The sequence below is a fragment of the Trichoderma reesei genome, assembly GCF_000167675.1.
Source record: "Trichoderma reesei QM6a unplaced genomic scaffold TRIREscaffold_7, whole genome shotgun sequence".
NCBI lineage: Eukaryota > Fungi > Ascomycota > Sordariomycetes > Hypocreales > Hypocreaceae > Trichoderma > Trichoderma reesei.
In genome coordinates this window covers 548,159-564,128 of record NW_006711154.1, presented here as the reverse complement: position 1 = coordinate 564,128, position 15,970 = coordinate 548,159, and the positions used below count along the sequence as shown (strand labels likewise).

At 52.6% G+C, this 15,970-nt stretch overlaps 4 protein-coding genes across 4 annotated transcripts; 1 reads left to right on the top strand and 3 right to left on the bottom strand.

The window, feature by feature from the left end:
• Positions 1 to 193: 193 nt before the first annotated feature.
• TRIREDRAFT_121381 (nucleotide exicision repair protein) lies at positions 194 to 5,087 on the bottom strand. The gene is made up of 3 exons (XM_006964449.1): positions 5,056 to 5,087; positions 705 to 2,438; positions 194 to 646 (listed from the first exon to the last, which is right to left on the bottom strand). The coding sequence occupies exons 1-3, from the start codon at positions 5,076 to 5,078 to the stop codon at positions 418 to 420; spliced, it is 1,986 nt and encodes a 661-aa protein (XP_006964511.1). The 5' UTR covers positions 5,079 to 5,087; the 3' UTR covers positions 194 to 417.
• A 1,893-nt stretch (positions 5,088 to 6,980) lies between these two features.
• Positions 6,981 to 8,141, bottom strand: TRIREDRAFT_106405 (extracellular lipase-like protein; the record flags this gene model as incomplete). The annotated part of the gene is made up of 2 exons (XM_006964448.1): positions 6,981 to 7,743; positions 7,816 to 8,141. The coding sequence occupies 2 exons, from the start codon at positions 8,139 to 8,141 to the stop codon at positions 6,981 to 6,983; spliced, it is 1,089 nt and encodes a 362-aa protein (XP_006964510.1).
• A 3,992-nt stretch (positions 8,142 to 12,133) lies between these two features.
• Positions 12,134 to 15,140, top strand: TRIREDRAFT_47268 (glycoside hydrolase family 3). The gene is made up of 4 exons (XM_006964368.1): positions 12,134 to 12,324; positions 12,557 to 12,984; positions 13,054 to 13,142; positions 13,204 to 15,140. Exons 1-4 carry the CDS (start codon positions 12,269 to 12,271, stop codon positions 15,073 to 15,075), a joined length of 2,445 nt encoding a protein of 814 aa, XP_006964430.1. The 5' UTR covers positions 12,134 to 12,268; the 3' UTR covers positions 15,076 to 15,140.
• A 246-nt stretch (positions 15,141 to 15,386) lies between these two features.
• On the bottom strand, positions 15,387 to 15,867 carry TRIREDRAFT_73231 (uncharacterized protein; the record flags this gene model as incomplete). The annotated part of the gene is made up of 2 exons (XM_006964447.2): positions 15,387 to 15,711; positions 15,803 to 15,867. The coding sequence occupies 2 exons, from the start codon at positions 15,865 to 15,867 to the stop codon at positions 15,387 to 15,389; spliced, it is 390 nt and encodes a 129-aa protein (XP_006964509.1).
• Positions 15,868 to 15,970: the final 103 nt, after the last annotated feature.

Sequence of the window (15,970 nt, the reverse complement as noted above, 5' to 3'; positions counted from 1 at the left end):
AAAGAGTTCTATAGCATACAAAGTGAGAGTCTTCTGAGATTCTCGAGTGTAGGTAGATTTGACAAGATTTGTTCACACAACATGCCGAGTTCATGTGAGGATATGCGAATCCCCTTCTTGTCTGCCCACTCCATTTGCGTCGTTCGTAGCGAGCCTCTGATTGTCAAATCGGCACATGGCGATACTTTCAACACATACAGCAAAGCAAGGTTTATTATGTATCGGCACTAGTGTATCGCGAGGATCTACAATAGTAACTCCCAAAATCTTCACATCGGACATTGTGAACAATCAAACCCCCAACGCCTGACCTTTAAGAATAATGACCGACATGATACTCATGATACTGCGTTCCATGCCCAATCGGCCATGTCGAGGCCGACAGACCATCTCAGTCCCGCCGAAGTCTAGCCGCGTCTAAGAACCGCGGAAAAGGAATTGCATGTCTTCGGGGCTCAAGGTATCCATCGCCTTGTCATCGGCATTGACGGTGGAATGGATCATGCTCGTCTTCTTTTCCTGAATCAGCACCATTCGGCTTTCGACAGAGTCTTCGATGCAAAGGCGCGTGATGATGCATGGTCGTGTTTGTCCAATGCGATGGCAGCGATCAGCAGACTGCCACTCAGCCGCCGGGTTCCACCAACTGGCAAGGCAATGTTAGCTAGGGATCTCAGTACAATGGCTACAAGAATTGTACTTACGGGTCTACAATGAATACTCGGGATGCCTCAGTGAGGTTGAGTGCAACACCGCCAGCCTTGAGCGATACCAGAAAGCATTCCACGTCAATGTTGTTCATGAAGTGCTCGATCGACGCCTGTCGCTGGGCCGGGGTCATGCTACCATCGAGCATGACAGTGGTGATTCCAGCTCTCCGAAGTCGCCACTCAATCAGCTGCAGCATCGTAGTAAACTGGGAGAAGATGATTGACTTGTGCGTTGCATTGTCGGAACGCAGCTTGTGAAGTTCGTGAACAAGGAGTTCGATTTTAGACGAGGATGTCCAGTTCTCCATCTTGATGCGATTGACGATAGAGGACTTCTTGACCAAGGCTTCATCTTGCTCGATTTCTGGCTGCTCAAGGTCAATGACCAGGCCAATGTGGCATCGTGGGCAGTCTGGCTCATCTGTCGACTTGATATAGCTGGAGACACACGCCCTGCAAAAGTCGTGCTTGCAACGGCTCTTGATGGTGTCCTCTGCTGGCTCATCGCAGATACAGCAAACCAGGATGTTTTGACCCCCTTCAGCATTCTTCTTCAGAATCAGGTCAGGATGGTCGGCGACCTGCCTCATTTGCATGATGAGACCAAAAATGTTGGCATAGTTGTTCAGGAGGACGCCCTGCGCGACATAGGTATCAAACTTGCGCTGTCCATTGGTCATGATGCTGTTGGCAAAGTCGTTCTCCTCTTCTCCAAAGAATTGACGGTCGACATGCACTTCCTTCACAGGAAGTTCCATGGAGTTGGTGTGGTCTTTTTTGAGTCGCCGTAGCATGATGCGGTCTGTCATCAATCGCAACTTCTTGAATGCTTCTCTGCCAGGTCCCAAATTACCGAACTTCTGAATAGGGTTGAGCAGCTCTTGGTTGAAGACGGATACATGTTGCATGCCCGCATGCCCACAGTCGGAGCAGCGACTGTTTTCGTCCATAGACCACTCGAGCGTCGAGCAAGTGCATTGCTTGCAAAGATAAGACGCAAAGGGCTTGATGTTGAGAAACCTCACCAGGGAGAAGAGCTCTCCGATTCGATTCTGTAGAGGTGTACCGCTCAAGCACCAACGATATTCTGTCTTCAGCGCGAAGCAGGCTTTGGCGGTCATTGTAGTTCTCGTTTTGATGCAGTGTGCTTCGTCGAGTATGGCGCGATGGAAAGTGATGGCATGGATGACACTCTTTTCCTTGTAGATGCCGTCTTTTCGCTTGAAGCCTTTTTCCTGCTTCCGATACATGGACTCGAGACTGTTGTAGGACATCATGATCACGTCGAATTTCTTGAGTTCCTTAACAGTGATGTTTTTCGCCTTTTGGTTGGTGCCGTGGAACACGAAGGTCTTGAGAGTGCCGTCTGTGTAGGATTTGATCTCCGATTGCCATTGCATGAGAGCAACAGGAGGGACGAGGACCAGAGTGGGCTGTTTGGCTGGGTAATCGGACATGATGAGAGACACTGCCTGGATAGTCTTGCCGAGTCCCATTTCATCACCCAAAAGACCTCCCTTCCACTCCAATTTCTCCATTGCCTTCATCCAAGCAACGCCCTCGAGCTGAAACGGCTTGAGCTGTCTGGAAATGCTCGCTGGCTGGTCTATCTTGCCAGCCTTCATCACGGGCATCTTCTCCAAATCTGTCCACATGGTTTTGAGTTCTGGGTGATGCTTCTCGAGACGATTCCGTTCCTTTGTAGTACGGCTCTCGCTCTTGTTCCTTCTATATGCACGGCGTCTGGCTGCAGCTTCCCGCAAATGATCGGGAAGTGGCAGGTATAGGCGAACAGCCTCGATTTCGTCGAGGTCACTAACCGATTCAGAGCTCGAGCTGTAATGATACATGGGACCTAAGAAGTCATCATCATCGTCGTCCCAAACAGGGAGTGAACGTCGTCCAGGTTCCAAAACGGGTGTGGCGGGTCTAGCAGCATCAGCAGGCGGCCGAGTAGCTGCAGCGCGCTTCTTGGCAGGCGACTTCTTCTGCTTCCGAGGCTTTGGAGCTTCGTCATCACTTGAAGCCGGGATTTCCTCTTCGTCATCAAGGTCTTCGTCCAAGAGAAATTCGTCGCCATCTGATTGATCATCGCTCAGTGCAAGGCCGGCAGCGATTTCGGCATCCATGTCCACATCGTCGTCAGAATCTGGAATGACTCTGCTCTTTTTCGCTGGCCGCTTGTGGGTTGTAGAGGGGCTAATGAGAGATCTGGATCGTTTCCCCAAAGCTTCGGTCGTGACAATTGATTGTGCATCAGTAGCCTTGAAGCGACGAGGTCTCATGCCGGCTCCACGGTATTCTTCATTTTGCAGCCGACGAGCGACCTTGACATCGCGACCATTTCCTGAAAGATCATCATCTTCTTCCTCAGAGTCTGCGATCTCTGTCACTCTCTTGCTCTTAACAGTCGAGTTCAGAGAGTAGATGCTGCGTCGCAATGCTCGCTCATCCCCATCTGGTCCTTGCAGTCTGCTCTTTGCAGGAATGCGTACTTCCAGGGCAGAACGGGTTGTTTTACCAGTCGCGGTAGATCCTTCAGCAGGGCTCGGGAGTTTACTAGTTCCAGGCGTGGAGTAACCGCTTTCCGAGGTCTGTCCAAATGGCGTGAGGGCCGAAGAGGTAGACTCAGTAGTCAGACTATCATCGCCTTGTGCAATGAATGCATTGGATGATCTACCCCGGAGAGACCTTGACAGTGACGCCTTGGTCTCTGGTGGCGGTAGGGACAGCTCATCTGCTGTAGAGAAAACTCCAGAGTTCCTCGCAGATCTCGCGCGGGTCAGGCGGCCAGTTGAAGTGCCAGAGCCAGAGCCGGTTTCAGGATCTATGATGTGTCAGGAATGAAATAGGCGGGTAGTCATGGTGACAAATTGAGATTTCATAGGTATCATACCAGAAGCCTTGGGCACAGGGGTGGCCGATGCCTTCAAAGAGGGGCGACGAGGCATTGCGACGCTTCACCTGCAACGATGCCGCTTAAATTATAGATCTTGAAGAGGTCGCAGATGGATTGAAAAGAAGAGGAGCAGACGTCGCCCGCAGTGAGCCCGCAAAGATGGAAAGATGGGTTTCGCTTCGACGGAAACGAGGGTCGTGAATTGGGCTGCAGCTAGGAAGGGGGTTCACCAGCCTGATAAGTAAGCCTTCGACTTGCTTAACAGATTCAGCGCTGGGAGAGGCTCCAAGTGACTGCCGGATGAATGGCCGCTGGTATCGCAGCCTTTTGCACCGAGCAGCAAGAGAACGAAGCCGGTCCCGGTCGCTTCAATCTGATGAAGAGGGAAGAAAAACAGAAGAGGCTAAGGAAAAGGTTGGGCTGAGGTGACTGGATGAAAAGTTGGCCGCAACTCGCCTCATCAGCCGTGACTACCTAAAGTGTAGCGGCCATGCCGATTCACAGTGTCTGCTGCGGCAGCGGGACGCGCTTGCCACTTTACGCGAAAGCACGTGCGACGATAAGCCGCGTTTAATTGAGCATCGAGCACTGTGAAGGCACTGTACTTCTCAGTTCATCCTCAGTCTGGGTACTGCGGCATGATGGTGAAGCCAGACAGTGTGAATTGAGAGATCAGCTCGAATCAAATTCACGTGACACCATGCTATCTCAGCGACAGTGGCAACACGCTTGAGTCATTTGGCACTGTGCTAACGAACGGCGGAAAGAACAACCTGCTGCACGCCTTCGTTCTCTCGTGCTGCTCTGCAAGATCAGAGAAAATTTTCCAGCGTCCAAAGCAGAGCGCAAGGATCTTTCGTCTGCTTCCATCACCAATCTTTACTGCCCGAAAACAGGATCATCGGGAGAATCCTCCGGGCGCAACGTCCTCACCATGTTTGTCTCCCAAGTCTTGCCCAACCCCTGCATCAGTACCTTGAAGCAATGGCTAACCAAGCTTTCGTTTCAGGACTCGTTCACGACGATATGATGAGAATCAGAATGGGCGGCCAAGTCGTAACATTACTGGGCCGTAAGTGCCTTTAGTCATATCCTGGATTTCCGAGCCGGTCCAAGCTGACCGTCACCTTGCAGCCAATCTGCGTTGACTGATTTCCTTGCGGTATGTCTGCACTGCACGTCAATGTCCTCGAACACTTTCGCTGATACAGTTGTTAGTCTCACAATATCTCTGCTGCTCAAATCAGAGTTGAGGCGGACCGGCGAAGACAACAAGCAGGCGAATCGACAGAGAACAATGCTTCGGAAGTTGTTGAAACCGTTGAGACCGTCTCAGTCGCGGTGGAGGCAACCTCATCGAGCCGGACAACAAGAGGTCGCAACACCGCAGCCTTGGACAAGATCAAAGCGAGCAAGGCTTTTAAGAAACGCAAGAAGATGGCCGACGATGATGACGACGATGACGACATAGCTCTCGCCATCTTCGAGGAGAGGCGAGCGCCGCTTCCCGGCCAAATGGAGAACTGCGAAATATGCGGAAAACGCTTTACCGTCACACCGTATTCCGTGGCTGGGCCAGATGGGGGCCTGCTGTGCGCTCCCTGTGGCCGTGAGATAGCCAAAGAGCGAGAGGGACAGCCAAAAAAGAAACCTCGGAAGCAGACGGGCGGCGTGGGCTCACGACGCACAATCCAGAGTCGCATGCTCGATGGAGACGTGGGCACGAAAAGCCTTGCTACACTTTGCGTGCAGACATTGGCGAAGAACGTGGATCTGGCAGAAAGCTTGGGCGACCTACCGGAACATCTCGTCGACAAGATTGCTCGAATCTTCTCCAAGAGGCGTCTATTGAAGCCAGATACCTTGCCCTTGTTCACGCAGCCTTCCACCGAAGTCCTGCACATCTACGACGGTGCCAAGCTCGGTCACCAAGAGTTCATCAGCATTTTTCAAGTGGCGTCAAATCTGAGAAAGTTCAAAGTTCGGTGTGCGGTCCAGTTCAAAGACGAGGTTATGGACTACTTACTCTCGAGAGATATCATGCTCGAGAGTTTCTACTTGCATGGTGCCAATCTCCTGAGCGAGGAAAAATGGCACGAGTTTCTGACCACCAAGGGGAAGTCTCTGAAGGAACTTCAGGTTTACTTCACGGATAGGCATTTCGGAGACGAAACTCTACAGCTTTTGAAGGGATGCTGCCCCCAGCTGACCCGCCTAAAAGTCTGCCACAATCAAAAGGTCACAGATGCAGGAGTAACTGCGATTGGGCAGCTTTCGAGCCTTCGACATCTCAGTCTGGAGCTCCTGCATGACCTTTCTCCAGAAGCTCTCAAATCCTGTATCACCCAGATTGGGAGCGATCTCAGGACGTTGTCGGTCAAGAGGGTACCAGATGCTGATGACAGCGTCCTGGATGCTATACACAATAATTGCCGTTCGCTAGCCAAGCTTCGCATCACTGAAAGCGAGGTGATGACAGACAACGGCTTCGCCCAGCTCTTCACCAACTGGGAAAACCTACCATTAGAGTTTGTGGACTTTCAGAAATGCCGGCAACTGGATGCCGCTCATCCGAGGGAGAACCCCAAGAATATCGGACTTTGCAGCGAGGGTTTCAAGGCGCTGATGAACCACTCTGGGCGTACATTACGACATGTCAATGTTCATGCTTGCCGGAACATTTCTCGCGAAGCCTTTGAAGAGGCCTTTAGCGAGACGAAGCAGTATCCCGAGCTGCGACATCTCGAGATTAGCTTCTGCGAAGAGGTCACGGACTTTATCCTCGGCTGCATATTCCGAGCCTGCCCGAACATCAAGGAGGTGAATGTCTTTGGCTGCATGAAGGTCAAGGAGGTCCGAGTGCCACGGGGTGTGATTTTGATTGGTGTACCAAACGCTCAGGGAATGATAACGGAGGGCACTGACTGAGTCTCATTACTCCTTGATTTTCTCTTTGTTTTCCTTTCACGATCCAGACGCGGCGCCCGACAAGCGGGCTATGGTTGATATGGTTCTAACATAGATGAACGACACGACTCTTCTGCAACCATACATCGCAGGTGATAACACGAATAATCCACTACCTTACGTATAGCAGAGTCATTCTCGAGGCATAAATGTGACATCCCCATCTTTCATTATGATTATATGTGTGCAGGATGCTTTGAGATCTTAAAGCTCATCATCTGTAAGGTACATATGTACACATATAGACGCAATGAAGCCCAGTAAGTCTTGAAACCCAGTCTTGACTTCAATGTCAATCATCCTGTCTGTCTTGTCCATTAAACCGAATGGTGTGCAGTACCACAGATATCGAAGCCGGTATCATAACGCCGTGCGAAACACAAAGCAAATGACAATTTATCCACCTATGCCTTGATGGAAGCAACAAACGCCTGATCCTCGAGGCTCCACTGAGCCATTCGATCCAGGGCAAACTGATCAATGCCTGAGGCGGTCGAATTGTCGTCACGCTTGAACTGCAAACCGGAGGGAGCGCAGCCCGAGACCTTCTCAAAGTAAAAGGAGTGTGCAGTGAGATCTATGCCAGAGGTACCGCCGTTGCAATCCACGTTGTCGATACCAGTGCAGACGGCAACATCAGCGACAGCATAAGATACAGTATCTCCGTCGCCAGTAGAGAGCCAGAACTCGGGCGAAACGTGGCGGTAGTCCAGGATGATGGGAGGCAGACGAGGCACGGGGTCATCAACATGCGTAACGCGGAACTCAGCACCAGGCTGGCTGGTGACAAAGTTGGCAAACACGTCGTTGCCGACGCGCGGCGATCCGTACGTGTAGATGTCAATGGGAAACCCCTGGCCGCGCAGGACCGTGGCCCCGAGCGTGGCGACGGCACCACCCAGGGAGTGACCCGTGGCGATGATGCCAAAGGACGGGTTGGCGGCGACAGCCTGGGTGACGGCGGCGGTGGCGGCGTCGGCGATTTCATCCCAAGCCTTGCTGAAGCCATCGTGAACCTGGCAGCCCGGGGCGAACGCGCAGTCCTCGAAGGCGAAGGCGATGTCGGTGACGAAGTTGCGGATGTTCTTGGTGCCGCGGATGGCGAGGATGATTTGCTGGTGGGCGGCGTCGACGGCGACGAAGCCTCCGATGCCGGTCAAGGAGCCTCTATATTGGAAAAAACAAAGACTATGGTTAGATTCTTGATTGGTGGACAAGTGTGAGATTGGCGGAACGTACTCGAAGGAATCGATGACGGTTGCTGCGACTCCGGGACAGGCATCGTTGGCGCAAACGATGGGCTGGCCGGCGGGTGTCTGGCTGTTGCAGTAGGCGGCTCCGGCGTATTGGACGAAGAATTGGAAGTCGGTGAGATCTGTTTGTGTAGCTGTGAAGCTTTTGCTATCGGCCTCTTCAAATATGTTAGCAGATGAGTTGTGGTGTAATAGGGGGGCTGAGGGGGAAGAGTTACGTCGAGCGCTGAGCATCTGGGTATTCTCCTGAATAGGCGACACCGGGCTGCCAGCTACAACAGCAACAAGGGAGAGAAGTTGCCAGCACTTCATTTTGAAAATTAAATGATGTGGTATATGAACAGAAGGAGAAGAAGCAAAATAATCGAATCTCAAAGGAGTTTGACGTCAAGGTCGGCGATGAAGCCAAACTATACACAGACTCGCAATGGAAATGACACGAACGAGAAGTAACGCCACCAGGACCGTTTGCAATATCACCAATCACGAATTCAACCGACTCTTACATGTTGTTGTGCATTTGCATGGACTTATATATTTTCGCACGACGACTTTTCCGCATGGCAAATGTGAGACAGCACACAGACTCGGACAGTCCGTCCGCCCCTTGATGCAACATTGAACCGACCTATCTCTAGAGCTACCTTCCCATGCTTTACCACTAGGCAACAGGCAGCTTCGGGATGATATGGAGCAAGCATCTCACTTCTGTCTTGATACCACTGAAACGCGGCTGCTTCATGTGTGAGGGCTCCCATAGTCTTCTGTTCACTTCTTCTACGGATGGTGGCTTAGACGCCCAATTTTTTGCATGAATGCGACTCAGGAAGAAACGCGGGCAGCGGAGCCGAAGCCCGAAATAGAAACTGGATAGGCTTGGCTATGCGGAATGGGTGTTAGAAACTATCCGACTGATTGGACTCTGAAAAATATCGGGAGGACTGTGTAGATGAGAGAGAAGCAGAATGTTGCGGAATAGGAAACTCGGAAGGCGTTTGTAAAAGACGATTGGTGGCTTGTGGAATTACGGCTACTTTCTGCTGTTGATAAGGTGACCAAAGATCGGGAGACGGCGCTTTGGCGCCTACTTTACTACTACTACCTTGCGAATGGAAAAACGCAACGCAACTTACATAATAAAGGGTCGTGGGGGATGTGCTCAGGGATCCAGGGTTTGACAGGTTGAGGTCGACAGGGGGGGGACGGAGGAGATGGCGTTACTTTCGGTGGCCGATAGGGTTGACTTGCCAGACTCGGACCTTTGTGGATGGTTTCAGATTCAAAGCGATGGTACATACAGAGCGACGGAGGGCAAAGGGCCGTGCAAAGTCGTTTGACATCTGGAGCAACGTCCGGGGGCGAGAAATAGAGAGAGGTGTGAAGGCAGACCCATGGCGTATGTAGGATTTGAGGGGACTGTCCGTGTAAGTCAACTCTGCGCTTCGACGTCGTGCACATTGCTCACGATCATGTTCGTTCTCGCTGTTGCAACCCCAACTTCGTTTCTCGGCCGAATGCCCTCCGACATTGTTCGTCTTGAGGATCTTCGGCGGACATGCCAGTGCTAGCAGGTGGTATTGACGGCTCGATCGGCAGATGGAGAGGATTTCTGCTCAGGGTTGCGGGGGAGCGGCAATTACTAGGTATCGATCGACTTGCACATCTGAAGACAGAGAGTTGGGCAGAATGTTTCTTCTCTCATTTATCTTTGAATCCGTTTCATCAGACTCCCTCATCTACCCTAACTCAATAATATCCAAATCTGATTCAGAAGTATACCTAATCTTGACATTATCAACGTTTTCCGACGGTTACTCAGGGTACCTCTATGGCTACGAACAAGCTGGCGACAGGCTTGCTACAGGACTCCTTATGTCTCCCTCTCTACCCGATTTCCCCCCTCTTCTACTCGAATACGGCTTAAGCTAAGTAATTTGATAAAGCCTCTTTATACGTTTCCTGTATTGTGACACATTTAATCGCAAATTGCGGCCAGCTGATCTTGGGCAATGTCTCCCAAGTGACAGCTCGCAAAAAGTGTTCATGGTGTTGCAGTGACTCCTCTATCAACGCTTAAACAGGCAGCTTCACTGGAAAAGTCATGCCACATGCGCTACCTAGGTAAGATAGAATCTTCTGGTCAGTCACAGTCTTTGAAAGAGTATCATAAGTGGAAATATGCAGTTCGGCTGTGGCCATTTGAGATGAAATTGAGTGTATTTGCTGCCATCTTGCTGCAAAAGCAACAACCGGACTGCTTAGCATCGCTCTTTGAGGACGCACTCTGTATGCCACTATGAAACGAAAAGCCGACCCGCGGCCATACCAGGGCCAGTGAAGCACCAATCTCAAATTCAGGAGGCTTCCGCCCGTCAATGGCCAAAGTCTGCATCCATCCAAAGCTCAATTGTAGGCATTGACCTGGTCATTCTAGGGTAGGTATGGTTACCTAGGTAGCTGTACGACTCCAAGCTTTAGCAGTGCAATGATCAAGGCGAAGTAGGTACCTACGAAGTACAAGCACGTACTGCCGGATCATCCTTGTTACGTCTCCCATCTCCAGTGCATTGTGTCAGAAGCATCCAAATCCCTTCATCACACATCAATCCATGTTCCTCAGCCGTGAGACGCAATTGTCCCGATTGACACGAACTATCGAATCGCGATACCGCGGCTGCGAGATGCAGAATCAACAAATCAACAGCCAGCAGCCATCAAAGGAAAGGCATCACGAGGGGCCGTCCATTGTTACATTGGTGTCAAGGTCTCTATATCTCATGGCACCCACCACTTGCCACTACTCTGATGAAGCAAACTATTACGACTTGCACAACATTCCCATCGCCATGCAGGACGCTAAGGATAATACGTCGTCCTCGAGTTGACCAGAAGAGTTCTAGATCGATGGCCTCGAGCTGAGCGCCACCCGCCTCTTGTCTCATGGCGCTGTTGACTATCAATCCTCGTGATTCCTCCAGATCAAGTCAGTCTGCGAAAGTGCTCGATCAGCCTCGAACAGCAGTTGACCTTATCAGCACCGCATCATACCGCGGCTGCTGCTCCACGCGATGCCTGCGTTTCTCCGCCAAAGCCACGCCATCGATCTGCTTCTCCAGTCTAGACTATCTCGTTCTCGGACCCCCCCTGCAACCTGGTTCGTTCATACCACATGCATGCTCTCTGCTATTGTTGCCGCTCGCTGCCATTGTCGCAGCCATGCTGGATAACCCCGCCGCTACGCCGTACGGTCAATACGCTTGGACAACACGAGGAAACCAGGACCAGGCGCCGCTCCACCGCCAGTGGCCTTTTCGAGACATTGCACCGAGGCCGACGCTTGATGCCTGAATGCGCAAGCCTGACAAGCGCAATGGTGACGTTTCCCAGTTCAGGGCTGGCGGCCAGCTCGTGCATCTGCAAGCCGGAGGCGGTGACGTGGGATCGTCGTCTGACTTCATGGCCGCCTAGGTTCTTGGTGATGCTACGAGCACAGTAGCTTCTGCGGGCAGGTCATGATGCCAGTGCAACCACATGTCAAGCATTCAGCTCTTGGCTGGAGAAACGGAGAAGAAAAGCAGGCGAAGAATGGGACAGAAAAGAGAGGGGATGCTGGCGCCTGATTGGCCTCGTTGGCTCTGCACTTCTCCAACGGGGGCCTCTCTGCCGTCCGAGTGTCTACACCTCCTGCTAGTACAATGCCCGTCTTTGGGACGATACAATGCACAGTACGGATGGAGTGGTGATTGACTGCCGGCCAAGAGCCACTGTGGGCGTGAAGCACAGACAGAGGCAGTAGTATTGGTCTACCAGGAGAAAGCAAGAAAATCAACCGGGAAATGGGTCACTCTCATTGCCACGGCCCTCTCCCTTGGGTCTTGGCTGGCCAGCAGGAGGGGGTCACAGATGTCTCACCGCGAACACGAGGCTGGCGGGTGTGGTCCTCATGCATGATTTCCTCATCCCTCGGGCACCAGGCCTTAACAGGGTTCAACCAAGATGGGGAAGCGATTAGAGGTAAATATACGATGTTGTCTCCATTGTCCGTCCCCGGTCAACTGGAAACGCGCTGACCTTTGCCTGCAAAGCACGATCATGCTCGTCTTGAGCACGCGAGACTAGGGGTACGCGCTTCTAAACTATCTATATACGCATCAGCCGCGCTCTCTTGTCTGTTTATAATCTGGGCCATTGGCGTCATGACCTCGTTTCACGACGGCGTCAAGTTGTCCACTGTGACGTGTGTCCTGTCCGGCTTGGTGGCTCTAGGAAGTGCCGGACCTACTGCTGCGTCGGCAAATGCACAAGTAGCGGCGGCTGCGGCTGCCCAAGCCTGGGTTCCAGATGGCTACTATGTGCCGCCGTATTATCCTGCGCCGTACGGTGGATGGGTGGAGGATTGGCAAGAGAGTTATACCAAGGCCAAGGCTCTGGTCGATTCCATGACTCTGGCAGAAAAGACCAATATCACTGCAGGAACTGGCATCTATATGGGTGAGTGGTGGCTTCCTTGAGGATGAGAGGCAGTTTCAGACTGTGTGTGGATGAGCGAGTAATTGTATGCTAACCAGCGAGAACAGGGTGAGTTATTTGGAGCCTTGCCAACGTACAGACCGAAGCCTCTTCAAGGGATGAAAGGCTTTTGTCAGAACTTCAGCAAACGGGTCTTGTACACCATATGCTGGGATGATGATAACCCATTGAGAGATTATAAACTAACACTGATCAAGGCGATGTGCCGGAAACACAGGCTCTGCGTTTCGAGTTTCCTTTCCCCAGCTGTGTCTCAACGACAGCCCGGCGGGTGTCCGACATGCGGACAATGTAACAGCTTTTCCTGACGGAATCACCGTCGGCGCAACGTTCGACAAGGCCCTCATGTACAAGCGCGGCGTGGCCATTGGAAAGGAGAACCGCGGAAAGGGCGTCAATGTCTGGCTGGGACCAACTGTTGGGCCGATAGGCCGCAAGCCAAAGGGCGGCCGCAACTGGGAAGGCTTCGGTGCTGATCCTGTGCTCCAGGCCGTCGGTGCTCGAGAGACGATCAAGGGCGTTCAAGAGCAGGGGGTCATTGCGACTATCAAACACTTTATCGGCAACGAGCAGGAGATGTACCGCATGTACAATCCCTTTCAATACGCATACAGCTCAAATATTGGTACGTGTTTCCAGCGGAATGAAGAGTAAAAGTGAGATAAGATGCTGACAATGAGTTGACGGGTAAAAGACGATAGGACGCTGCATGAAGTATATGCCTGGCCATTCGCCGAGGGCATCCGAGCGGGTGTTGGCGCCGTCATGATGGCTTACAATGCTGTAAGTGATTCTGAGACGAGTGGCTTGATTGTCCAGCAGCTAATTGCTTTTCTCCCGCCAGGTGAACGGGACTGCGTGCTCTCAACACCCATATCTTATGAGTGCCCTTCTCAAGGATGAGATGGGCTTTCAAGGCTTCATCATGACCGACTGGCTCGCTCACATGTCTGGCGTCGCTTCTGCCATTGCCGGCCTGGATATGGACATGCCTGGCGACGTTCAGATTCCCTTCTTCGGCGGCTCATACTGGATGTATGAGCTCACTCGGTCTGCTCTTAATGGTTCGGTTCCCATGGATCGCATCAACGACGCGGCTACACGCATAGCCGCTGCGTGGTACAAGATGGGCCAGGACAAGGGATTCCCCGCGACGAATTTCGACACCAACTCTCGTGCTGCCTTCAACCCGCTGTATCCTGCCGCGCTGCCACTTTCGCCATTTGGCATCACAAACGAGTTTGTACCGGTCCAAGACGATCACGACGTAATTGCTCGCCAAATTTCTCAGGAAGCAATCACCCTGTTGAAGAACGACGGCGACATCCTCCCTCTATCGCCTTCGCAGCACCTCAAGGTTTTCGGCACCGATGCTCAGAAAAACCCAGACGGCATCAATTCATGCACAGATCGCAATTGCAACAAGGGAACTCTGGGCCAAGGATGGGGCTCGGGAACTGTCGATTACCCCTATTTGGACGATCCCATCTCAGCTATCACTGCAGAGGCCGACAATGTCACGTTTTACAACACGGACAAGTTCCCTTCTGTCGGCGAAGTATCAGATAGCGACGTCGCCATCGTCTTTGTCAACTCGGATGCTGGCGAAAACACCTACACCGTGGAAGGCAACCACGGCGACCGTGACAAATCCGGCTTGTACGCATGGCACGACGGCGATAAGCTTGTGCAGGACGCCGCGAGCAAGTTCAGCAACGTCATTGTCGTGATACACACTGTTGGCCCCCTGATCCTCGAGAAGTGGATCGATCTGCCATCCGTCAAGGCGGTGCTCGTCGCACATCTGCCCGGCCAGGAAGCCGGCAAGTCTCTTACAAACGTCCTCTTTGGACACGCCTCGCCGTGCGGACACTTGCCTTATTCCATCACGAAAGAGGAGGACGACCTTCCCAAAAGCGTCACTACGCTCATTGACTCGGAGTTCCTCAACCAGCCCCAAGACACATACACAGAGGGTCTGTACATTGACTACCGCTGGCTCAACAAGAACAAGACCAAGCCTCGCTACGCCTTTGGCCACGGTCTGAGCTACACAAACTTCACCTTCAAGGCAGCATCCATCAAACAGGTCGCCAGGCTGAGCGCATACCCGCCGGCTCGCCCAGCCAAGGGCAGCACCCCCGATTTTGCGCAATCCATTCCATCCGCAAGCGAAGCCGTTGCGCCGTCAGGCTTCGGCAAGATCCCCCGCTACATCTACTCTTGGCTGTCGCAGGGCGATGCCAACCGGGCCATTTCAGACGGCAAGACGGGCAAGTATCCGTATCCCGACGGCTACTCTACCACCCAGAAGCCCGGCGCTCGCGCTGGCGGCGGCGAGGGAGGCAACCCCGCGCTCTGGGACGTTGCGTACAGCCTCACGGTGACGGTGCAGAATACGGGCGATGAGTATGCTGGCAAGGCCTCCGTGCAGGCATATCTCCAATTCCCGGACGATATCGACTACGATACGCCAATCATTCAGCTCCGTGACTTTGAAAAGACAAAGGAGCTAAAGCCGGGGGAGACGACGACTGTGACGCTGACTCTTACACGCAAGGACGTCAGTGTGTGGGACGTGGTGGCGCAGGATTGGAAGGTTCCTGCGGTTGACGGAGGGTATAAGGTGTGGATTGGGGATGCCAGTGATTCGTTAAGTATTGTATGTCATACGGATACGTTGGAGTGTGAGACTGGTGTTGTTGGGCCTGTGTAGGTAGGTATATGTCTGATTAGCATGCTAGAGCCAGTCGTTTGTGGCATATGAACGACCTTTTTCTGAGTGTTTGACTTTTTTGCTTCCAATTTCTTCGCGACAAGTAATAGTACACTGCAACACACCTCTATACCTAGGTATCTAGTAGGTGCCCATTGCCTTTTGATACACGTCCCATCCCACCTCCAAAACGCACTCAAACCCATCCACAGGAATTCCCCTTTTCTTTCTTCCTGCCCGAAACCATCCTTTCTCCTCCCCTCAAATTCCCGCTCATCAATCAAGTTGAGCAAGCATACTCCTCCTTCCCCTCACCACGCAACATGCCTCCTCCCCTTGAGCTTCCTCCGCTGCAAGATGCGCCGCCCAGTCTTACTCCGCGTCCTCTTGAGCCAGCCGTGTCTCCGCTTCTGCACGAGCCTCGTGTGTCCGTTCATGGTGTTTCGCGGCCCAAAGCGCAGCTGCATGCCCTGCAGGGCGGGATGCGCGGAGACTGCCGTGGCGGGCACGACGTCTGCTGAGGCTTCTGATGATGATGTTGTTGTGGGAGAGGGTGTGAAGGAGGAGGAGGTTGCGGTGGTGGGACGAAAGGTTGATGACAGGGTTGGTCGGAGGGGGGAGAGGCATGTATATGTCCTAGGAACAAAGGATGAGACAAATTTGTTAGCTTTGCGATTTGGGGGTTGTGGGTGTAGTTTAAGAGAATGGGAGGATTGGATGGATTTACCGTTGGGACAGAGGGGCGATGCGCGGGGCGAGGAGAGGCCGCGCGAGGCGGATGATGGAGTTCATTGTTGGGCGGGAGAGAGAGAGAGAGCGAGAGCAGTATGGCGTTTTGTCGAGCGCTGCTTGGGAGGAGATTTGCCGGGGTCGCGGAGTGGTGAACCGATTGGGA

Excerpts from the sequence above, each read along its gene's own strand:
- TRIREDRAFT_121381 (XM_006964449.1), bottom strand. The coding sequence starts at position 5,078 with ATGTCGTCATCGTCGTCATCATC. Across the intron at positions 2,439-5,055 it reads TCGTCATCGTCGTCATCATC|AAGGAACAAGAGCGAGAGCC; the intron begins GTCGGCCATCTT and ends CCGTGCATATAG. Across the intron at positions 647-704 it reads CGAGTATTCATTGTAGACCC|TTGGTGGAACCCGGCGGCTG; the intron begins GTAAGTACAATT and ends TTGCCTTGCCAG.
- TRIREDRAFT_47268 (XM_006964368.1), top strand. The coding sequence starts at position 12,269 with ATGACTCTGGCAGAAAAGACCAATATCACTGCAGGAACTGGCATCTAT. Across the intron at positions 12,325-12,556 it reads ACTGGCATCTATATGGGTGA|GCGATGTGCCGGAAACACAG; the intron begins GTGGTGGCTTCC and ends ACACTGATCAAG. Across the intron at positions 13,143-13,203 it reads TCATGATGGCTTACAATGCT|GTGAACGGGACTGCGTGCTC; the intron begins GTAAGTGATTCT and ends TTCTCCCGCCAG.